The sequence below is a fragment of the Scophthalmus maximus genome, chromosome 2, assembly GCF_022379125.1.
Source record: "Scophthalmus maximus strain ysfricsl-2021 chromosome 2, ASM2237912v1, whole genome shotgun sequence".
Classification (NCBI taxonomy): domain Eukaryota; kingdom Metazoa; phylum Chordata; class Actinopteri; order Pleuronectiformes; family Scophthalmidae; genus Scophthalmus; species Scophthalmus maximus.
The window spans coordinates 23,346,528-23,370,105 of NC_061516.1; the positions used below are offsets into that span (position 1 = coordinate 23,346,528).

At 47.2% G+C, this 23,578-nt stretch overlaps 1 protein-coding gene across 3 annotated transcripts in view; it reads left to right on the top strand.

The window, feature by feature from the left end:
• Positions 1-23,578, top strand: part of LOC118300020 (protocadherin Fat 3) — a 62,655-nt gene that overhangs the window by 24,583 nt on the left and 14,494 nt on the right. Inside the window, exons 11-45 of one of the 3 annotated variants that reach the window (XM_035624066.2) lie at positions 430-705; positions 917-1,127; positions 1,239-1,453; positions 1,635-1,793; positions 2,150-2,271; positions 2,349-2,531; positions 2,655-2,769; positions 2,877-3,158; positions 3,908-4,258; positions 4,750-4,923; positions 5,038-5,568; positions 6,239-6,603; positions 6,819-6,972; positions 7,482-7,589; positions 7,708-7,891; positions 8,304-8,524; positions 9,055-9,507; positions 10,124-10,258; positions 10,342-10,735; positions 11,517-11,713; positions 13,919-14,072; positions 14,178-14,411; positions 14,651-14,829; positions 16,371-16,584; positions 16,658-16,872; positions 16,964-17,101; positions 17,284-17,427; positions 17,526-17,723; positions 17,908-18,185; positions 18,272-18,834; positions 19,464-19,595; positions 19,712-19,869; positions 19,963-20,473; positions 21,106-21,259; positions 22,699-22,855. In XM_035624066.2, the coding sequence (XP_035479959.2) occupies positions 430-705; positions 917-1,127; positions 1,239-1,453; positions 1,635-1,793; positions 2,150-2,271; positions 2,349-2,531; positions 2,655-2,769; positions 2,877-3,158; positions 3,908-4,258; positions 4,750-4,923; positions 5,038-5,568; positions 6,239-6,603; positions 6,819-6,972; positions 7,482-7,589; positions 7,708-7,891; positions 8,304-8,524; positions 9,055-9,507; positions 10,124-10,258; positions 10,342-10,735; positions 11,517-11,713; positions 13,919-14,072; positions 14,178-14,411; positions 14,651-14,829; positions 16,371-16,584; positions 16,658-16,872; positions 16,964-17,101; positions 17,284-17,427; positions 17,526-17,723; positions 17,908-18,185; positions 18,272-18,834; positions 19,464-19,595; positions 19,712-19,869; positions 19,963-20,473; positions 21,106-21,259; positions 22,699-22,855 (8,259 nt within the window). Of the gene's footprint in view, positions 1-429; positions 706-916; positions 1,128-1,238; positions 1,454-1,634; positions 1,794-2,149; positions 2,272-2,348; positions 2,532-2,654; positions 2,770-2,876; positions 3,159-3,907; positions 4,259-4,749; positions 4,924-5,037; positions 5,569-6,238; positions 6,604-6,818; positions 6,973-7,481; positions 7,590-7,707; positions 7,892-8,303; positions 8,525-9,054; positions 9,508-10,123; positions 10,259-10,341; positions 10,736-11,516; positions 11,714-13,918; positions 14,073-14,177; positions 14,412-14,650; positions 14,830-16,370; positions 16,585-16,657; positions 16,873-16,963; positions 17,102-17,283; positions 17,428-17,525; positions 17,724-17,907; positions 18,186-18,271; positions 18,835-19,463; positions 19,596-19,711; positions 19,870-19,962; positions 20,474-21,105; positions 21,260-22,698; positions 22,856-23,578 lie in introns of those variants that run through there. The other 2 variants (XR_007030272.1, XR_007030273.1) reach the window with 2 other exon arrangements.

Genomic DNA, 23,578 nt, shown 5'->3' on the forward strand with positions numbered 1-23,578 from the left:
CTTGGCTGGCCCACTAGCTCTGCCTTGTAAGGGGAAATCCTTGATATCGCTGGATTAATGGGATTAGGCCGGGCAGGTAAAGGTCAAGTGTTTGTATAAATCCCCAAAATTGCCCGCATCCCTCTCAGACAACACACTGTACGGCTCGGGGGAAAAGCGCTATAAATATTGCTCTGCCGGAGAGTGAATAAATAGTAATAATAGTTTCAAAGGTATCTCCACCTTGCAAATGAAAAAAAATAAATAATAATCACGGGGGGGGGGGGGCACTTCTCCCCTACAACTGTATAAAGTATTATCAGTCACTAAAGTTACCTCCGCACAAGTGCTCTTATCTTTTAGGGAAAATATACCGAGCTGAGATTCTACTCTGTACCAACTTCACTGACTTTTTAAAAAAAAACTCCCCTTCGTCTCCGTGTCCCTCAGGTGTTCATCCGAATACAAGACAGCAACGACAACCCCCCCGTGTTCTCGCAGGCGGCCTACGACGTCAGCGTGTCGGAGGACGTGCCGGTCGACGTGGAGCTGCTGCGGGTGAGGGCGACGGACGTGGACGAGCGCGCCCGCCTCAGCTTCACCATCTACGGCAGCGTGGACCCGGCCAGCATGAGGCTGTTCCGGGTCAACCCCGGCACCGGAGTCGTCTACACCGCAGACCGGCTGGACTACGAGGCCCGAACACAGCACATCCTCACTGTCATGGTGAGAAATTGTGTTTGTGCGTGTGTGTGCGCTCTGTTACCACGAACCTGTGTGTTTGTTAATGTATGAGTGTCCCTGTGCTGTCGTCCCAGTAATGCACCTCTTGGCAAACGCCGGCCTGCCGCACTTAATTTTAGCTGGTTTCCTGCATTTATAGCCTCCTGCAGCACTATCCGTATTCAGCTCTCATTTCCGCCTGACGCTGCTGTAGGTCAAGGATCAGGAATTTCCGTTTAACCGCGACCTGGCTCGTATCCTGGTGGCAGTGGAGGACTCCAACGACAACATCCCGTACTTCACCAGCACCGTGTACGACGCGCTGGCCTACGAGTCTTCTCCCGTAGGGACGTCTGTAGTGCAAGTGACGGCCCTCGACAAAGACAACGGGATTAATGGGCAGCTTACGTATTCTATAGAAGCAGGTGTGATTCTATCTCTTCTCTCGCGTCATGATTAAGCTCTGACTTGCTTTTTAATGCCTCATTTAATATATCTACCAGGGATAATGTCTGTAACCTTCCTGCTCCCTTCAGGTAACACCGGCGGTGTGTTCGGCATCGATAATGCCACAGGCCTTATCTTCATTGCAAAGGAGCTGGATCTCACGTGTGTGGGCTTCTACGCGCTCACCGTCCGGGTCACAGACAGCGGATTTCCTCCCTTAATGGCCACGGCTTCAGTTCGCATCTCCATGACACTCTCCGACTTCTCCCAGCCTAAGTTCTCTCAGAAGGAGTATCAGGCCGAGGTAAAGAGAGAGATGGCTGACTGAGAGGACGGGGTGTGTGGGAGAAGGGGGGCCGGGGGAGTGAGAGGTAGATGGAATATGGTGGGGGGAGGGATTCATGGTTAATCTCTCGATAAGAAATTCAACAGGTAAATGCGGCACTATCAACGGAGAGATCTCCATGTGACTTATGTATTTACAGATAATGGAGAACAGCACCACTGGAACGTACGTGACCACCGTCAGCGCCCTGAGCCGCTCGGCGCTCATTTACGACATCAACAGGGGCAACGAGGAGCGCTGCTTCTTCATCAACCATCACACCGGAGTCATCATCACACGCAAACTGCTCGACTTTGAGGTTTGTTATTGACTTTCATTTCAACACAGATGCCAAAGCTCATTGTGAATTACATTAAATTCACTTACAATAACGACTTGCAATAATCAAGCCCCTGGGTAAATGACATGTTTTGTTGATTTCCAAAGTGAACAGAAGTACTAACGACCTCTGCAGCCTTTCTTTAAATATTAATGCTATTATGTTTTTTTTTATTATTATTAAGTCCTTGAAATAAAAAAGCAGCGGTGCATCAACATTTAAAGAAAGGCCTCATTTGAATCTGTGTTTCCTTCGCAGGTTGTATTTACTTATTTTCACTCTTTTCACAAATGTTTTGAAAAGCAACTTTTCCTCGTCTTTTGTTTGTTCGGCAGCAAACGACGTCCTACTTCCTGGTGGTGCACGCGCTGAGCATGGCCGGAGTGGAGGCCAGCACCACCGTCATCGTGCAGGTGGGGGACGTCAACGATAACCCGCCTGTCTTCCAACAAATCAGGTATCTGCGGCGGTCAAAAGTTACTTACAGAGTAGAGAGACACTAGCGGTTTCAGTATATCAGTGTCGCCTGAACAGGTACGTGGGCGAGATCAGCGAGGCCGCTCCCGTCAACAGCGTGGTCCTGGCAGAGGACGGTAACCCTTTGGTCATCCAGGCGACCGACAGGGACCGCAACCACAACGCCCTCTTAGTCTTCCAAATCGTAGACGACACGGCTCGCATGTTCTTCAGCGTGGACTCGGGCACTGGTTCGATCCGGTAGGTTGACGCGAGGAAGTGAGAATGTCTGATTCACCTGCTTATTATTACTTGATGTAACTCAGGATTCCCTGCGCGAAGGAATGAGATTCTTCTCATTTTAAACGGTTCTGGAATTTATAGGACAATCGCCAGTCTGGACTACGAGACATTCTCCGAGTTCGTCTTCCGGGTTCACGTTCGAGACGGGGGTCAGCCTGCCCGGACTGCCGACAGCCCGGCACAGGTGGTTATAAAGGTAAATAAATGACGCACGAATTCCGCCTCCACTGCCTCATGAACCACTGCTGTAAGGTTTCTATTACTTGAACACAAACCTCCGTCTCTGCCGACCCCTTTTCGTAGGTGATCAACATCAACGACTCGCCTCCAAAGTTCTCCCAGGACACTTACGAGGCAGTCCTCCTCCTGCCGACCTACGCGGGAGTCGAGGTCCTCCGGGTCGAGGCCGTCGACCCCGACATGACCTCCGACCTCACCCCGAACCCCGACAGGGCGACCGGCCCCGTGCTGGTTTACTCCTTGGTGGACAGCAACGTGGAGCACTTCTCTGTGGAGCGCTTCGCCGGAGTCTTGACCGTTGTCAATCCGAACCTCAGCAAAGACCGTTACCGCTTCAATGTGAAGGTGCGTGATTGATGTGACATGATTAGATTTGCTGTGTAGCCTGCCGCTAGCTTTGATAATCAGTATGCACTTGGCTCACATAGTAATTATCAGTGTCTTGAATACTTAAGAATGATGGGTGGTCTCCTGCTCTCCATGCCCCAGGGTTAAGATTAGAAAACAGCAATGCATGCAATTTTTTTTGTATTACATTTTCAGAAAAGCCAATTCTGAGTCAGCTTTCATATATATATATTTTCCATAACCTTATTGTGTACCAACCACAACAAGCTTATACATTCTTTTCACGACTGAGCGAATATATAAGAAATAGAACATTTGCACAAAACATACAAGCACCTTGAAAAACAAAACAAGGGAAATTCAAATAATTTAATTAAATACCTTATACACCATAAAGTTAAAAAGAAATAGAGGTCTAATCAGGAATTGAAAAGTTTTCATAAACAATCAAGGATTATTTGGATTTTTCATTTTTGAAAATTAAACATAAAGGGTTAGAACCAGTAAATCGACATCTGTGGATCAATTGCTTGGCCATTAGGATTAGACAATTATACGTGACTTTTTTTTTTGTCCTGCATAATAGTTCCAAATTTAATATCTTGAAATTCCAATTTGGGTGAGTGAGTGTCCTTTTGGATTTCCAATTTTGGGAGAGTTCCCAAAATGTAGCTTTCCTGTATATGCAAAGAGCACTTTCCCCGTCTGAGGCACTCGTACGCTCTTCTGTCTCTGTCTACTTCAAGGTTTGGGACGGACGCTTCTCCAGCACGGCGTCGGTGACGGTGCTCGTCCGAGAGGCCATCGACAGCGGCCTCCTCTTCTCCCGGCCGCTCTACGCCGCCTCCATCCCGGAGAACGTGCCCGACGTCACCCTGGTGACCGTCGTCAACACGCTCGGCCACCGCCTCAACGAGCCGCTCAAGTACACTCTGCTGAACCCCGGCGGGCGCTTCGTCGTCCGGCCGACCTGTGGAGTGGTGCTCACCACCGGCGTGCCGTTCGACCGCGAGGAGAGGGACAGTTACGAGCTGGTGGTGGAGGTCAACAGGGAGGACGAGATACTGCGAGTGGCCCGGGTGACCGTTCGAGTGCAGGTGGGAGGTTTAAGTGTGTGCGCATGACAAGTCTTCATTTCCCACATGTATGGACACTTTTTTGTTTTCTCCTTTCTTGTGCTGTGTCTTTTCAGTTTAGCTTGTCAAGTCAGTCTCATATTACACACATTCATACATTCATTTTATCTTTGAACCAACTCATTCACTCTTTCGTACCATTTTACACTCTTCTACGTCGGGTTCATGTTTTATTCTCGTTGAGATCTGAAGTCCTCCAGATCCCGGCTTTCGGATCCCAGATCCACATTAGTGTCAGTTAAATGTTGGAACAATAAGCGACACAGGTTTTTGAGGAGAATATACTTCACCATGATGTGTGGGCCAGTCAGTGTTTATGTGTATTATGACAATGATCATTGTTTTATCTGATCCTATTTCCAAATGAAAGGTGCTGATGCTTATTGTCCTCTGTTGCCACCTACAGTGACCCTGTGAGTTCAATTTTTCTTGAATACCTGTCCTTTCTCGAGGTGGACGATGTGAACGACAACGCTCCAGAGTTTGTGAACCTGCCCTACTACGCTGCAGTGCAGGTGGAAGCGGAGCAAGGATCAGCTATCTTCAGGGTCTCGGCCATCGACCGAGACTCGGGCCTGAACGGGGAGGTGACGTACAGCATTAAGGAGCAGCACAGGAACTTTCAGGTGAGAGCTACTGTACATGTTTTTTGTTGATTGCATACGGGGGGCTACACATTTGAAAATCCATGGATTTGTCCCCTTACGGTCCAAACTAGTGTTCTGCATGTTTCCGTGCAGGTGAATCCTGCGACAGGGGAGCTGAGCTTAAAGAGAGTCTTCGAAGCAGACCTATCTAACGCCGAGTACAAGCTGGTCCTGGTGGCCACCGACGGCGGCCTGCCCCCTCTGTCCAACGAGGTGGAGCTGCCCGTCACCGTGGTCAATAAAGCCATGCCGGTGTTCGACAAGCCCTTCTACGGCGTCACCGTCCGAGAGGACGTGGCCGTCTCCACCTCCGTCTTGTGCATCAACGCCACCAGTCCCGAAGGCCAGAGCGTCATCTTCAGCATCGCCGAAGGAGACCCGTCGCTGCAGTTTGACATCGGCTTCGACTCGGGAATCATCCGCGTGGTCTACCCGCTGGACTACGAGGCGGCGCAGTACTACCGCCTAACGGTGAAGGCCACGGACACGCTGACCGGGGCCAAGTCCGAGGTCGACGTGGACATCGTGGTGCTGGACGTGAACGACAACCCGCCGCTGTTCCAGAACTACTCGTACTCCACCGTGCTTCCCGAGAACTCCATGATTGGAACCACCGTATTACAGGTGTGAGTGTGTGTGTGTGTGTGTCCTTCTTTACCAAGACACTCCATTGTGTACTCTTGCTGAATGATTGTTTACACTTAAAAACTCACTTCAGCAGCGTTGCGGATGAATATTAGATGCCGAATCATTTATGTATGAGAACATTTCCCCTAGAAATTTCCCATCGGAAGCTCTCGACCTTTAGCAGATAATAGGCCGGTGCTGTTGTTGCCCCGAGAAACACGTTTGCGCAAGACAAATCTTACGACACTGTTTTGTCGGAAATTTCATTTATTTCATTTTTCTTTCTGTCTTCTCAGTCATCAAAAATAGGTTATTGGCCTTATTTCACTGCGCTGTAAGAATCCGGAAGGCAATCAGAACGTAATGGATCACATTAATGTGCACCGTGTCTTTCAATACACCTGGGCTCCAAATTGCAATTTCGTCCACTTCATATAGGTCACACTACGTGATTTGATTTAGTTATTGCAGCTCAGAACAACTTGATCAAGTTGATTTAAATGTGGTTGAAGATGTGACCTCGTAGTATCTGAGTGACACCCGGGACTTTATTTCCTTTTTGTCGTTTGAACTGTAGCTGTAGAATACATCAGGGCAAACAAATCAGTCCTCATCTTGAATAATACATGAGGTGGGGAAAAGCTCAGTGTTTTTTCTCTCGCTGCAGGTGTTTGCTCAGGACCAGGACTCGGAGAAGAACGCGGCGGTGAGCTACCAGATCCAGTCCGACATCTACAACAGCAGCGACTACTTCCACATCGACGGCAGCAGCGGGCTGATATTCACGGCACGCCTGCTCGACTACGAGCTCGCCCAGCGCTACAACTTCATCGTCAGGGCGACGGACAGCGGGGACCCGGCCCTCAGCAGCGATGTCAGTGTAACAGTGACCGTGACCGACACCAACGATAATCCGCCCAATTTCAGCCAGGCGCTGTACGAGGCCTTTGTCAGCGAGCTCGCCCCCCGGGGACACTTTGTGACTTGTGTCCAGGCGTCGGACGCCGACATCTGTGATGCTCAGAGGCTCAGGTAACACACAAGGAAAGCTTGAAAAAGTTCTTTTGCAGGAATGATTAGAATTTTATCCAAGTGGAATCTGTTCCGAAAAGCAGGGTATTTTGCTTTGTTTGGGCTCAGCACCTCTTTTTAAGAAACTCTTTGCTCTCCAGCAGCTTCTGAGCAAAAAAAATAACATTTCACAACGTAATCATCATTGCACTCAAGTTTTTGAAACTTCTCCTCAGGTACAGCGTTCTGTCGGGGAATGAGAGGATGACTTTCACCATGGAGCCGGACACCGGAGTGCTCCGTCTGTCTAACAAGAGGAGACAAGGCATGAAACTCTCGTATCAACTCAATGTGTCCGTGTCCGATGGAGTCTTCACCAACACCGCTCAGGTGAGGCGGCTTGCAATTTAGTTCTGTCGACTGATTTACTTTTTTTTCCTTTTCATACACAGCAAGCTGCGTGACCTCCTTTAGCAAAACACGCCTTGCTTCAAATGTATCACAAGCATTTGCAGCAATCCAGTGCGACAGTACAGCTTTTCATTAGCCGGCTACTGAGCGGCTCCGCAGTTAGAGGTTAATGTTTGTTCATGTCACATGAGATTTGCAATGCGGATGAGCTGCCAGCTGGAGGGGAAAAAAAGAAAAAAGTTCACATCTGTCTCTTATTGTAAATTACAAGTGGGACATGAGGGATTTTTGTTGGCTCTGTTACAAGCCTGATGCTCTTACCCCCACTCTGCATCGCATGTTGATCATCTCTGACCAATCAACCAGTGTTATTATTATTTGACGGCACCAACAAAATGGAGGAAGACGCAGAGGAGAAGGAGGAGGAGGAGGAGGAGGAGGAGGATGGTGCTGGTGATGGCGATTGTAACAGTGCCAGTGATTCGCAGGTGATGGTACGTGTCCTGGGTGCAAACCTGTACAGCCCGGTGTTCAGCCAGAGGTTCTACCTGGCCGAGGTCCGGGAAAACGCCCCCGCAGCCTCAAAGGTCATTCAGGTAAAAGTGGTGTTTCTCTACAGGAATCTTTCCGCATGAATAATGCAGGGGGGGCGTACTGTGATGAGCGAACCTTAACATTGAACTTTCTTCTGAATATTGACTCCCGCACCTCCAGGTTCGTGCAACAGACGAGGACTCGGGCTTGTTCGGCCAGATCACCTACTCCTTCATCAACGACCTGGGGAAAACGCAGTTCGCCATCGACGCGGACGGCGTCATATCCACCCTTCAGAAGTTGGACAGAGAGAATCCTCTGAACAAGGATATGGTGCTGACCGTCATGGCCCTGGATGGCGGAGGTACGCGGGTTTAAGCAAAAGCGTTACAAGTTACTGAATGACCGACAGTAAATGCAACAGTATGATGACGTCATTTATATCTTTAATTAAAGGAGACATATTATGCTCATATTCAGGTTCATCATTTTAAAATTGGGTTGTTACGTGAAAAGGTTTACATGCTCTAATGTACAGTAAGCAGATCGGTTTCCTCAGACTGTCACGTTCCTGCAGCTCCTCTTTTCAGCTTCTGTCTGAAACACTTGGTTTTAGCTCCTGTCTCTTTACTTCGGACTTTCACCTTATAACTTTGCAGACACAAAAAACCTTTATCACACACTGGAGGAAAGGAAAAGCTGAAAAAGCACAATATGTCTCCTTTAAACCATGTTTATGGGTTAAATCTGTACATTTATAGTGTTGTTTTTCCCAGGCCGGGCATCGTTTTGCACAGTACGCGTGGTTCTCGCAGACGAAAATGACAACGCCCCCAAGTTCAGAGCCGTGGAGTACCGCATGAGTATTAAGGCGAATGTCGCTAAAGGTTCTCTGGTCACACAGATCCAAGCCTCGGACCCCGACACTGGGTCTAACGGACGGGTCACCTACTCCCTCTACAGTGAGGCTCGCCTGTCGCTGGTGGATGTGCTGGAGGTCTGTACATTTGTAATCGAGCCGCAAAACATCCTCTTACTCGCCTCAAAAAAACCAACCAAACCTCAACAACTGTGTTTAATGAAAGTAAACCTTATTAAAACTCAAAAGAGATGCCGTTCCCTCTCTTTTTCAATTAAGAGATAAATTCTCGTCCGACACCCCCCTCCCCATTTCGGTGGATTAACAACCATCTGTTCGCTCTAGATTATGAATTTCGGCTCATCAAAATCGAAATGATGTTACATGAGAATTGATGCTTCAGTAAATTTTCGCTGTAAAAAAAAGAAGAAGGGGGAAACGCAATTACATAACTAACAAGTGAACAACATTGGCCAAATGAAAATAGAAAAAAGGCCGATATGACATGAATATTAAATAGTTGAAGTAGCATATGAATATAAATAAAATCGGATAAAAAGGAGCCAGAGGCCATTAAGAAAAAACAAGAGGAGTTCAGACTGAGAGTCAAAGCTCTGTTTCTAGGTTTATTGTGTCAATTATCATTGTGATTTTGCCACGGGCCCCAGGTGGAGCCAGACAGCGGTTGGATGATGACCAAAAGCGCCGTGGACCACCTCCAGGGGACGGTGCTGTCCTTCTTCGTCAAAGCCACGGACTGCGGCTCGCCGGCCAAACACTCCCTGGTGTCCGCCTTCATCCACGTCGTCCCCCCGGACGCGTTCGTCCCCTCCTTCAGCCAGCCCCAGTACTCCTTCACCATCCCCGAGGACACGGCGGTGGGGACGGCGCTCGGCTCTGTGTACATGGGCCCTGGACAGACCGGGTTCTTCAACGTGGTCGGGGGCGAGACCCCCGACAGCAACAAGGGAGGGACCTTCCTCGTGGAGAGGGAGACGGGTCTGATCCGTCTGGTCAAGCCGCTGGACTACGAGGAGGTCAGCACCTTCCGCTTCAAGGTGTCGGCGACGGCAAGGAGAGACCTGATCGAGTCTGTCTCCACGGTGGACCTGGAGGTCAAGGTTGGTGATACAGTCAAACACAGGCTTAGTTGTTTTTCTCTCCGTTTCTTTAATTTGAATTGGACTGAAGACATTAAATAAGTGTCACAACTGGTTAAGCGACTGAAGGACGTCACATTCATACACTGACGGAAGAGCCGCCAGAGGCAATGTAGGGTTCAGTGTCTTGCCCAAGGACACATCGGCATGCGGACTGGGGGAAGCCGGGATCGAACTGCCGACCTTCGGCGTCGGTGGACGACCGACTTTTCCTCCCGAGCCACCTCCGCCCTATGAGTCCTGTAAAAATAAATCATAAAGTGTTTATTAACACTGATGAGATCAACATTTTCACTTTAAATGCAATATGGCATTAAAATAACTGGAACCCTCATCTATTATTTGTCATAACACAAAAATAAAGAAAATCCAACATGGCTGAAAAGCATGAGACAAAGTACAATCTCAAATTAATGTGCATGTGCAAGTTATTTATTTGATTTATGCTGCAGAAATCCCCATGAAACCCATAAGACATATAGTAATCCAAGCAATCTGAAATCAATTATCAATTTTCAAAAACATTGTCATCGTGGGAATTTTGACTTCCTGTGACGATTTGTCATTGCCTGTGCAGATCCTGGATGTGAACGACAACAAGCCAGTGTTTGAGAGCAACACCTACGTAGCGACGGTGATGGAGGGAATGCCCGTGGGGACCAGGCTGGTCCAAGTGCGTGCCCTTGATCCAGACTGGGGCTCCAATGGACAGGTGTGTGACAGCCAAGTTCTCAAGTAAAACTTGGTGTCGGCTGGCACAGGCTTTGAAAAGCGTTATTGTTTTTTTAATTGCAGGTAACCTACAGACTCGGGCCTCTGCTCACCTACAACTCGGACCTGACGAAGGACGCGCGCTCCCTCGCCGGCCCCGTCACGACCAGCTCCGTCTTGGCCATCGACAGCAAAACGGGCTGGATCACCACAGTGAGTCTGATGGACCACGAGGCCTGCTCCAGCTACAGCTTCGAGGTGGTGGCCTCCGACCTGGGCGAGTCAAAGTCTCTCTCCTCCACCACGGTGGTGACCATCACCGTGTCGGACGTGAACGACAACCCGCCGCGGTTCGAGCGGGACCTCTACCGCGGCGCGGTGAAAGAGAGCGACCCCCTCGGCGAGGTGGTGGCGGTGCTGAAGACCAGAGATCGAGACGGCACAGACCAGAACCGCCAAGTGAGCTTTTACATCACAGGTGAGTAGTTAAAAAAACGTGGTGACAATGACACGAGTTAGCTCAACACGTCCTGTGAGATTATTCATAAGGCCTAATGGGGTTGCTATTATGAAAGGTCAAATTTTGAATAAATTCTAACTCAAATGTCAAACACGACTAACCTTTTGGTTTTTTTATATATTGTCTTTTTCAATTTATTACACCAAGGTTTGCATTACATAACACAACATTTAAAAGCAAGGTCAAGAAACTAGAGTAAATAAAAATGCTCATTCACAAATAACAGATCATATGCCTGAGAACTTCTGATTTTATTACCATATATTAGTTGGACTTTCCAACATATGACTTTGTGTGGTCACTCCTTTTTTTATGGGAGTCATAAAAATAAACTCTCCGGCGAAGCTCTCACCTTGATGCTGAGCTCGATGCTTTCCATTCACCTCGCACTGCCTGATAATGACTGAGGATGATATATTTTGGCCCAGGTGCTCTGGCATTTCAAAAATACAGATTGGCCCTTGGAAGTGTTGTAATGAAAGGTCAGATTTTTAAACTTTGAAAAGGCCAATGCCGCTGCGCCACCAGTCAGATTTTTACACTCTGATGATAGATGTTTATTGACTGCACCAAATGCATTTTGTGTATGATTGTGTGTGCGGGTGGAGGAGCTTGTGCTTATTGATTGAAATAATAAGACTTCCCAGTTTGAGTCTGTCACAACACACCGGCCGGCCGTCACCTCTTTTCTTCTCTGTGTATTGTCAGCACCTTAATCCTCATCCCTTATAATTTACAGGGGGGAACCCGCGGGGCGTGTTCGGCCTGGCCCGGGTGCAGGGGGAGTGGAAGGTTTATGTGAGCGGCCTACTGGACCGTGAGCAGCAGGACTGGTATCTGCTCAACATCACGGCCAGCGACGGCCTGTATGTCGCGCGCACCGCAGTGGAAGTTACCGTCATGGACGCCAACGACAACAGTCCCATCTGCAACCAGGTCAGGCGATAAAAAAGATATGGAAATGGGTAAAGAAGAATGGAACGTAAAACAGAAAATAGAGCAGACTGTGCTGTAGCCAGACTTGCATTTAATAACTGTTTGTTTCCAAAAAAACATCGCAAGTGTTTGTTCGTATAATAATACGGCCAATAGTAGCAGTAACAAGGACAGTGCAAAAACCAATATACTCAACTTTACTCATGTCGCATTTTAAAGACGCACAATGTGATGAGGACAAGCACACAAAGCAAAGACATAAAAAGAGTAAAGAAAAAAAGTAATTATAATGATCTAACCTCTGACGATCTGCAGTCTCATACGGTATTAATTTCCTGGTTTAGAAGGTGAGGACCCAGTTCCACAAAAAATTCACTTTTTCTTCGGTTATTTTAAGGATGGCTTAGCTCAGAAAAAACACAACAATAATGTTAAAACAAAAGTACAAAAGTAGAAAATTCAATGTGATCAAACAAATATTCTTTGCACTGCCGGTTAATGGGTCCTCTCAATGTTGTTTATTATTTATTAAATAAATAAGAATGTCGTTTGAAAGAGTCGAGAGCTGGTGAAATGAGCTCTGACAAATATGACACAAACAAAGAGACATGAATAAACAGTTAAAAACATATTGACCTCGGCTCAGAGTTCTCGTTCCTACCTTGCAACTTTTTTCACCCTAAAATTGGTTTAATTTCTATGCCACAAGCCGCTGTATGGGAGGAAGATCCCCGTGAAAGGGGAAGGATAATTGGGCTGCGCAAGTCTTCTAGGAATATCCCTTTTCATTTAGCGCTATTCCACAGTTGCCTCAATCGCACATTAATTACTTCGAGAAACTTTCATTCTCCCTCTAAACTCTTTCCGATTCTCTTTGAAATCAATTCTCCCGTCTGCCTGTTCTCCTCGTGTACTGTATTCCTTCTGTTCCCAGATAAGTCGGCCCCGTGTAACAACAAAGTGGTGATACTCCGCGTCGACTCTATCGGAAGACGTTAAATGTCAGACACTGTACTGTAATGTAATAATACAGTTATAATATGAAACTGTGTTGTTAGGACATTGTTCGCAGGCTGTTAATATTATTGTGTTCAGTGGTGGCAGTAGTTGAACCTGTTGCTCTAGAAGTTAAGTGAGGAATCGCATTTCGTAATAGAAGTAGTATTAGCAGGGCCGGCCCAATGGCATAAGCGAGGGCCGTAGCGTATAAAGTTTGAATATTAAAGTAAAAATGTAACACTGTAGCGCTATTGTGATTTGGCTTCTTTTCAGATTAAAAACCAGAAGAAAAAAAAAAGACAGAAAGCATTAAGGCTGACGTTGGTATAATGTACGCAACACAGCTACAACTACTTGTAGTGTCTTATATTTACAGAAGGTGTGCGAACGATCGAGCGTTGACGATAGTATTAGTGGGGGCCCAAATCAGGTTCTGCTCAGGGCCCCATACAGACAGGCTCTGAGTATAAGTAGTTGTGGTACTAGTGGTAGCAGAAGTATTGAAGGTGGAACAAGTAGTTGTACTACAAGTCGTTAGTATTGTCAGTGATTTCAGTGATAATTGTTAAATGACCATTATTGAGAGATTTCAGGGATGCAACTAACACCTATTTTAATTGTTAATTCATCAGCTGTTGTTTTGAGTGTGTTTGGTCTTTTGAGATAAAGGAAAATTCCTTCCCATAACAATGATGCTTGTTTTTTCGCTTTTCCAAAGAGCGGTCGAAAATGCCAAGACATTCAGTTTACAAACAGAAGCCTGAACCTAATTCTCTTATTCCTCATAGTTCAAAAATGATTAATTCATTCACAGGATAACTCAATAATGTGACAGAGTAAAAAGCAGCACGGTGGGACGTGTTGCGTTGATCTTGGACATATTGCAGTAGCTTCCCCGTCGTGCCGATCTGTGTTTGGGGAAATAGAGAGGGCAGGAGCGGAGCAGGGTCACACAGGGGGCCACCTGACTGTGCTGCACTCTCTCTATCAGCAGGGATAATGCAGCACTCCCAATGGTTTAATGCATTTTTTTGATGTGTAGGACAGATGTGTTTTTTTTCCTTCTTTCAGAAATTGACATTCACTGTGTGTGTGTGTGCGTGCGTGTGCGCGTGTGTGTGTGTGTGTGTGTGTGCGTGCGTGTGCGCGTGCGTGTGTGTGTGTGTGTGTGTGTGTGTGTGCGTGTGTGTGTGTGTCTTGTGACAGGCGGTGTACAGCGCCTCTTTTTCTGAGGACATTCCCACTAACAAGGGCATTTTGACAGTGGGTGCCACAGACGCTGACTCAGGCTCCAGTGCTGAGATCCAATATTCACTCTTTGGCATCGGGGTGGAGGATTTCTACATGGATGCAAACACTGGTACGTTCAGTTTTTTTCTTTATTTATTAATCAACACGCCACAGATTAAATATCCTCCTTATCCCATACAGATTTAAATGTGTCTCCCCTCACTTGTGCCCTAAGGCGAGCTGCGTACGGCCACGGCCCTGGACCGAGAAATGACACCCACCTACAAACTCATTGCCCAGGCAACCGATGGGGGCGGGCTGTTCTGCCGCTCTGACATTTCTCTCAGAGTGCTGGACGTGAATGACAATGCCCCCTCCTTCTCCACCGCGCATTACCTGGCCAGTGTGTTCGAGAATGCCGCCCCCAAGGCTTTGCTTACCCGGCTGCAGGCCAGCGACCCCGACGAAGGTAAGATGGTTGCGATGTTACGCTGTTATATATGTTTCAATCAGCATTCAAACTGCCGACAAGGATTATGAGCACAACCCAAGGGCGATATTCTATCCCGTGTGTGTCACTCACAATTTGTTCATGTATCTGTCATCTCTCTCTCTGATCATAAAGATAATTCCCATGAACAGGAAGAAGAGGACATCCAGTGAGTCTCCTCTGTGTTCATGAATGTGTCTGTCTCCTGTCGTCCCCAGGTCTCAACCGCACAGTCGTTTATTCTCTGGTGGATTCGGTCAACGGCTTCTTCTCCATCGACCCGGTATCTGGGATGGTGATTCTGGAGAAATCTCTGGACAGGGAGAGCCGAGACTCGTACCGTGTCCGCGTCCAGGCCACTGACCAAGCCGGCCAACAGGGGGCGCTGTCCTCACAGGTAGGTCGGGAAGTCCAAGTGACACAGATGCAGCCTCAGCTGTATTGTTTTTGGTGTTGTTCAGTAGATTCACTAAACTACAGGGTGTGTTACTGTAAAAGATACGTACGAACTACTCGATCTATTCGGTCGCCCCAACATCAGTTATGTAATTAAAATTCATACACTATATGTCAAATTGCCGATTAGTCAGCGATGGAGTCATCTCTGTACAATCTGTATTTCTGTCCACACACGTGAATTAAAATAAGCCAGTGAGTAAACGCATGTTGTTTACTGAAGAGATCAGATGAAGAACCTGGTATAGATTTTAATTAAGATGAAAATTCATTGTCAGTCCTCGTCATTTTTGTGCGGTGGGTGGAATACGAATGAGGTGGGGGGCTGGAGACGTGGGAGACGTGTTGGCTTTCTCTCTCTCACCCACTACTACGGTACAGGAGGCCGTGAGAAAAAGTCATGAACACAAAACTGAAAATAAACTGGAGGCCAAAGCGCGGGAAGGGAAAAGGTTGTAGGTGCTGTAGTAGTATTTGCAGTAGGCACAGTGACATAACGGCATCCCACGTGAAGAAACGTGGAACTGAGAGGATAGTGTGGCGGACTGGAAATCAGCTGGTCCTGGTTTTCACACACCAAAAATCAGATTCAACCAACTGTTCACCTTTGCATCTACCCGCATTACGTCATGTCAAACACTGTTTTTGGCATCAGCTCCTACGAGCTAACGTTGAATTGTTTTTCCAAATATGCATGAGACAGAGATGCCATATAATTTGGCCAATCAACCACTCGGTGGATTTGCATACATGGCACTGATCCACGTTATTGGGGTAGACAGAGTTTACATGTCGGTAAATGTCACAATCACTACATTTTTGCTTGAATAGTTCTGTAGATCATGGAAGTCTTCCCGATACAGAATCATCAGATCGCTCCCCCCGCCTCCTGTTGGAGTGAAATATGATCTAACGGAGCCTTTTGAATCCGATTAAAACCCTGCCCTGCTAAAAACATGAATTTATGATGCATTTTATGATTGTTTATGTGCATCTAATCATCTAACAGCCTCAAAAAGATTTGCACCAAAAATAAAAACATAAATCATAAACATAAACATAAAGCACACAACAACAAAAAAGGAAAAAACTAAAACTTTTGTTTCCAAACAAAACAATTACGAATAGCTGTTTCTGTAAGACTACAGATTTATTTTGAAGCCTCTTTTTGGAATTTTTTTTAGAAAGTCTGAAATAAACTGACGGCACCAAAAAGGCATGAAATATTGACTTGGTTACGGCAAAAACAACATCTATCTGATTCAGTAACGCCACAAATCCTTCACATTTATCCAGTGGCCAGTGAAGTCTCTCTCACGCTCAGGGGGGACACAGACTATGATTGATTTTTTTCTCGCCTGTCCTCTATCCTCTTAGCGAGGCCCTTGGGATTCTGGCTCCCATTAATATCTGTGCAACCCGCTGGAGCAGCGCTAAAAACAAAAGAATTTGATTCACGGTCCTCTTGTGTTTCCCCCTCAGGTTGATTTGACCATTCTGGTGCTGGACGTGAACGACAACGCCCCGGTCTTCCAGAGGAGGGACTACGCCGTCACCGTCCCCGAGGACGTCGCCGTGGGAACCGAGGTGCTGCGAGTGTTGGCGACAAGCGCCGACATCGGATCCAACGCCGAGATCACCTACAGAATCCGGTCGGGCAATGAGTTGGGAAAGTTCATCATAGACAGGAACCTGGGTGAGCAGGGGTCCTTGTTTACGTGGGTGGTTACGTTAATAAATTGTCAAACTAAAATTCACCTGTGTTTTAGGCTCCGTTTCTGTAGCTGATGATTTGGACTTTGAGGTGTGTAAGGACTACTACCTCACAGTGGAGGCCTGGGACAGTGGGAACCCTCCTCTCAGCACCGCCACCATGGTAATCATCGAACTCATGGACGTCAACGACAACGCTCCAGCTTTTAGTCAAGACATCTACAATGTTTTGGTCAGCGAGGATGCGTCCGTCGGACAGTCGATAACGAGGGTAACGACTCGTCCCTCACATTGATCTAACTGTACTTTTTTAAATCTTTATACTTTACTTTTCTCATTAGCTTTTGTCCTGTGTACTCTAGGTTTTGGCGGAGGATCTGGACAGTCAGGTAAACGGGCGCATCACCTACTCCATCCTGAAAGGCGATCGAAGCAACCACTTCTGGATCGACCCCGTGACGGGACTGCTCAAAGTCAACAAGCGGCTGGACAGGGAACTGGTGAGGACGCGTTACAGTATCTCACAAGTGATTTTATGGTTCATGAGCGCAGCCAAGTGAGAAAGTACCAAGTTCGCTCAATGAAGTCTTACATTATGCAAAGCGTAACAGTGCTTGGCGTGTTGCCTGATACATAAATTACAGTTTCTTTGGCAACCTTGTTCACTTTCTGCTCCATCTAGGTGTCCAGGTTCTCCCTGTCGGTGCAGGCATTCGACAGTGGCTCCCCTGCCATGTCCTCCACTGTCACTATTAACATCGACCTCTCCGACATCAACGACAACCCTCCTGTCTTCATCCCTGCCAACTCAACGGCAGTCATACAGGTAACATGTATTTGTGTGTGTGTGTGTGTGTGTGTGTTTGCTCATGTTAATGCGCTTTCATGCCGGCGTCATCTCAACTTCTCTCTTTGTACTTCCAGCTAAATCAAGCCGCTGGTACCACCCTGCTGAAGCTGTCGGTCAGCGACAAGGACTCTCCTAAGAACGGTCCCCCCTTTGACTTTCGCATCGTGTCGGGAAACGAGGGAAACTTTCTCTCCCTGGACCGAACTGGAACTCTGAGGTCCAACCGTGTAATTGGCCCCGAGGCCCCCAGAGAGTTCATTCTTGAAATTCAGGTTGGGGGACTCAACTCCAATTTTATCATATGACCTTCCTTAAAGCTCTGTCACCATTTTTCCCATGTTCCCTAGTAAACAGCTGAGCTCACATACAACCGGAATTGACTTTAATATAAAAGTTTCAACTCCAAACCGGTCCTAAATATTTCTGAGTGACTGAATCTTTGTTTTCGCGTCGCAGGCGAGTGACTCTGGCCGGCCGAGTCTTACCTCCTCTTCCTGGGTATTTCTGAGGGTCATTGGGAACAGCCAATACAAACCTTCCGTATCCCCGCTGGAAATCTTCATCGTCATGGTGACGGACACCTTCCAGGGCGGCCCCATCGGGCGGATATACGCAACCGACCGCGACCCCAGCGACGCTCTGTCATTTACCCAGAAGCCTCAGCCCCGGAGCATGTTCACGGTCAACAGGCAGGACGGCAGCATTGTGGCCCTGCCGGGCCTGGAACCTGGCAGGTACACACTGCACCACACACACCCTTAATATATTTATGATTATTAATAAAGGACAAAATACAACATGTTTCCTTGTCCTGCGTCAGATACCAGATGAATGCCACAGTGAGTGACGGGCGTTTTGCTGTGATAGCTGACGTGTCAGTCCAGGTGGAACAGGTGACAGATGAGCTGCTGCGCAGCGCCCTGACCTTACGTTTCAGCTCCCTGTCGGCGGACGACCTGCTCAGTCGATACCTGAACCAGATTAAGCTCGTGTTACGTGGACTCGCCGGCTGGAAATGGTCCCCGGGACAACAGGATCCCCTCCACATACTCAGCGTGCAGCCCGTGATGGGGACGTCCGACGTGGACCTGCTTCTGGCCATGGAGCGGCCAGAGTCGTCGGGCAGGGGACGGCTCGGCGGGTTCTACTCCCAGCAGGAGTTGTCCGCGAAGCTGGAGGAGGCAGCGGCGCGCGGCCAGGTCCGAGGGGTCCTGGCCGGGGCGGCGGCGGTGAGCAGCGCTTGCTCCCGGGAGCTGGAGTGCGGGGACAGGGTGTGTGAGCAGACACTGGTGATGGAGAGCGACTCGCCGATAACCTACAGCACGGAGAGGCTCAGCCTGGTGTCGACGAGGTTCAGCCGGACGGACACCTGCACCTGCCCCGGTGAGGCGCCGCGCTCGTGCTACGAAGCTCAGCTCACATTGTTAGGGTCATTGATATTTGTCACAGTCAGAATACATTGCTAGTATTGATCATTAGTTTTGATGTGAAAATTGGTGAATGAAAGCCGAAAGAGAACAAACTACTAGCTACGATTTTGTGTTCGACGACTACGTCGAGGGTTTGGTCGTTTTTTCTGCCGTTGCCAGTCATGAATCAATGTTTGCGTCCCGCTTCTTTTGTGACGAGGATTCATGCTCTCCTACCTTTTTTTTCTCATTAATAATAATTATAATAAGTATAACTTGCTAGCGCTAAAAATTAAAGTGTTTTGTTGAACCGTATTCAACACTACGAAACAAACATGGCGACATAAACGGAAGTCTGGTCCACCTATGTAACAATAATTCATTTTACGAGAAAACATATATATATATATATATATACGTATACATATATACAGTTATGGACAATATATTCAATTTCTGTTCCTAAGTTATTCTTAATATTACACACTGTAGCTTTAATGAAAATGATGAATGATAATGAATATAGGATGGAGGTGATTTATTTTTCCATATGTAGACAAATGATCCTCTAATGGGTCTGTGTGTCTGTCCCTCTGTGAACAGGGGGAACGTGCCCGACCCCGGTGGAGCTCTGTGAAGGTCAGTCCTGTCCGGCAGACATGCAGTGCGTCCGCTCCGGTCCTACAGCGCCATCTGTCTGCCAGTGTCAGCCTGAGAGACTAGACGATTGTGCAGGTAGGATTCCATCCTCACGTGTGAAGTTTGGGTTTGAAGTTTGAATAATATGTCATTTGTCTTTTTTATGTTTCTTTGTAATTAACCCTGTACCTCTATGTTTTGTGGACGTGTAGGACAAACCTCCCTGAGCTTCTCAGGAAACAGTTACATCAAGTACAGAGTGACGGAAAGTGGCCAGAGGGGAGAGATGAGGCTCGGCCTGCGGATCAGAACACTTCAGAGAAGGGGCGTCATCATGTTCACGCGGGTCAACCCCTGTACCATGCTCAAGGTCTACACATTTACCTCTGAGTGCTCTACTTCGCTGTGTGTCTAGATGCCAGATCTGATCAATCACTGTCCCATTCCCCTCCCCCTTCCACAGATTGAAGGGGGTCGACTGTGGTTCCAGCTGGACTGTGACAACACCCTTGGCATCATGGGTATCTCTGGCAGACCAATAAACGACGGCCTCTGGCATGCTGTCGCCCTGGAGCTGACCATGAACTACACCCTCCTGTCGCTGGACGACAGCTATGTGGAGCGCCGCCGGGCAGCCCGAGCACCTGTTCGACTTTGGCCTCTGGCCCCGGACTCGTCCTTTTTCTTCGGGGCCCAGGTGAGGCCACCGAGTGGACAGGGCGACCGGCCGAGTCCGGGGCCGGGGAGAGTCCAGGGAGGAGCCAACGGTCCACCCAGAGCGCAGGACGGCTTCCAGGGTTGCCTGGGATCACTGATGCTGAATGGCAACGAGCTGCCGCTCCAGAACAAGAGGAGCCGTTACGCTGAGATCGCCGGGCTGAGTGAGGTCAAGTTGGGCTGCGTGCTTTACCCAGATCCATGCATCAGTCAGCCCTGCCTCAACGGAGCCATCTGCAGCAGCCTGCCCTCTGGAGGTCTGTGGGGATGATGATGATGATGTAGATGTCAATGTGTGTGTGTTAACCCTCTTGTTACATTGATAAATGACATAAGTGACAGTTGAAAATCCTCTTTCCTAGCTTGAGCGTCACTTTCAGCATTTACATTATTGTGATCTGATACCTTGTTTGTGCACTATGCATCAAGCTGCGTATATGTTTTTCTTCATGATACTTCAATATTCCACAGATAAGATTGAATCATATTAATAGGGCTGCAACTAACGATTAGTTTCATCATCAATTAATCTGTTGATTATTTTAACGATTAATCGATAAGTTGTGGGTGAAAAATGACGACTGTGTTTCCCCAAACCCTGATGATGTTTTGTTTATTTCCTACCACCAAAGATATTTAGTTTTACTGTCATAGAGGAGCAAAGAAACTGGAAAATATTCAATTAAATACCATTTAAGTAATAGAATTTTGCCTTTTTCCCCCATAAAAAAACCCACTTAAAGTGATTCATCAATTATTAAAACAGTTGCCGATTAATTGAGTAGTCGATTACTAATCGCTGAATCGATACACTGTTGGAGCTCTACATATTGACATCATGACATATTGTGAATAATCTATTAATAGTGTGCATCTCCCTCCTTCACAGGCTTCATGTGCAGTTGCGGAGCGGGCTTCACCGGGGGGCGCTGTGAAGTGGAAGTGACATCCTGCATGCCCAATCCCTGCAGGAACGGGGGCGACTGCAGGCCCGTCGGCGGCGCGTTCCTCTGTGGCTGTCCCAGAGGAGTCGGGGGCCTGACGTGAGATAAAAAAAAATGGCCTGCGACTGCACAGGCACTCTCTCAAGGCCTTAATTACTGTCTACCGATGACACATTAGACGCCGTTAACATCTGCATCGCCCCCTTCACACACACATTCAAGCATGAAAGAACATGCGTAGGACACACACGCGCTCATTAGCACGCACTGTTATTTTAGTTATTGTGTGAGATGAATTGGTGTTTATAATTTAATTCGGCATCATTTCGATAGAAAAGCCCATAATCATTCTCTAGCTGCCTTTTTAATTACAGCTGTGTAATTGCCTTGGAAATAAACTCCCTGCTCCTGTGGCTGTTTGGCGTCTTCACCACTAGAGAGCAGTTTTCCCTCAAAGGAGAAAAAAAGTGGTTTGGCTTTTTCTCATTGTAAAACAATGCTTTTGATGAGGATGGATTGAATTCGGCTGAATAATAACTAAGAATTAAAAAAAAAAAGAATTAAGCCATTTGTTTGCTTGTTTGTTTCAGGCAGCAGGTTGTTCTGATCATTATCAGTTAATGTTAATGATAAAAACAGACTGGGGCCGCAGTTAGAATTAATTGATACATAAATGCAATAGTCTGCCACAAGCACACAGCTGCCGAGCGTAACTGGCTGTGAAATTGTTTGTCCCACTGATTTTCAATATATCATACAATATATGATAAAATATTAAATGTGAAATGAAAATGTGAAAAAGTTTCTCCCCGAATCACAGACTCAGATGCAGTTCACGTGTGACGCAACTTGCTGCATTCAAGCAGTCTGTTAATCGAGGTTTTCAATATTCTCTCCCTTTTTATAAAAAAATATTAATGAGTAAATATGCTGAGCCTATTTATCCAGGCCTTTTTCTGTTTGAAAGAAAATAAACTTTCCTTATTTGAGGCAAAACTTTGGATAGTTGCACAATCAAGGCTGCGCAATCAGAAATGTGCTTTTCTTCTTACTGATCAACTATTGCTGAGTGTTTTGAAAATCCCATCAAGTAAGAATAATTGAAAGAAAGTACTTTCTGTCTGCTGCACAGCAGGGCACCATGTTGGAAATGTCAAGCTAAGATGAGCACGTACATGTGAGTGTGTGTGTGTGTGTGTGTGTGTGTAGAAAGAAATGATGTTTGTGATGTTCTTTCGGAATTGACGTCTTTATCTAAGAGTGTGTGTGTGTGCGCGTGCGTGCGTGCGTCCGTGCGTGTTTGCTTTAAGGCACATCTCTGGAACTTAGAACCGCATAACTGGCGAAAATAGGGCATCTGTGCACATAATCTGTTCATTTAGCAAAAAGACGGCCCTCTGATCCCCAAAGTATTTATACTCTCGCTCTGTTCGCTTTCATCTTCTCATTCGTCCACACTGATGAATGAGCAGTACTCAAGCAGTACTCCCCCCTCCTGTTCGCAGTAATGTTTTTTTTCCGCCCGTGCCCCCCTGCAGGTGTGACGAGGACATCGACGAGTGCGACCGGGACGAGTGCGCGAACGGAGGGGAGTGCGTCAACACGTTCGGCTCGTTCTACTGTAACTGCTCCGAGGGCTACGAGGGACAGTTCTGCGACGACGAGATACCCGGCGATCTGGGGGACGACACGCAGGTACGGTGCGGACAGCGCCTGAGGAGGGGATTCACGTGAGAGTTATTCTTACAGAACACACTCGAGTACAATCCCAAAATATATATATAAAAGGTCCCGGCTCTTTGGATTTGCTTTTTGTGCATTCAGCTGGCTCCTAATTAGACTTGGCGTGCTCACCGGAGCTGCTGAGGTCTGGGAGTGTGCAGTGGCCTCCCGGAAGGTTTTATTCACCAGCCTGGTATCTTTGTCTCCGCAGTGGATGAAGGAAAGTGCGGTAATGGATAAAGCATAGTTTCCATTTGATGCTGTCATGCCCTTGACTTTCGGCGTGCACCACCACATAACTTACATCTCCTGGGGAAGGATGAAGGACAGCCTTGTGGTTGGATTGATTTTCCTACTTTGATGTAGATGGACTCCTCTTTCGAACCATGTCCTCCCTATTTTAACGAATCAACAGACACCGTAGCTTTGTCATCCATTGTTTTTGGTCACACTAAATAAAAGTCACCCATTATGTATAAAATGAGAATCTGTTGGGGAATTAAAAAAACTTTTCCTCCTTGAAGCAAGACCAGAAGCTTAATTCATTAGATTCATATTCCGTCCAAAGCGACTTACAATATCAGATTTTGACTCTATTATTTTGGGTTTTCAGTCATAGGCAGGTGGTATTTTAAATTTTTTCTTTTTTGCCCTGAACTGACCTTGAATCGATAGAATCGACCCGCGTTCTTTTCT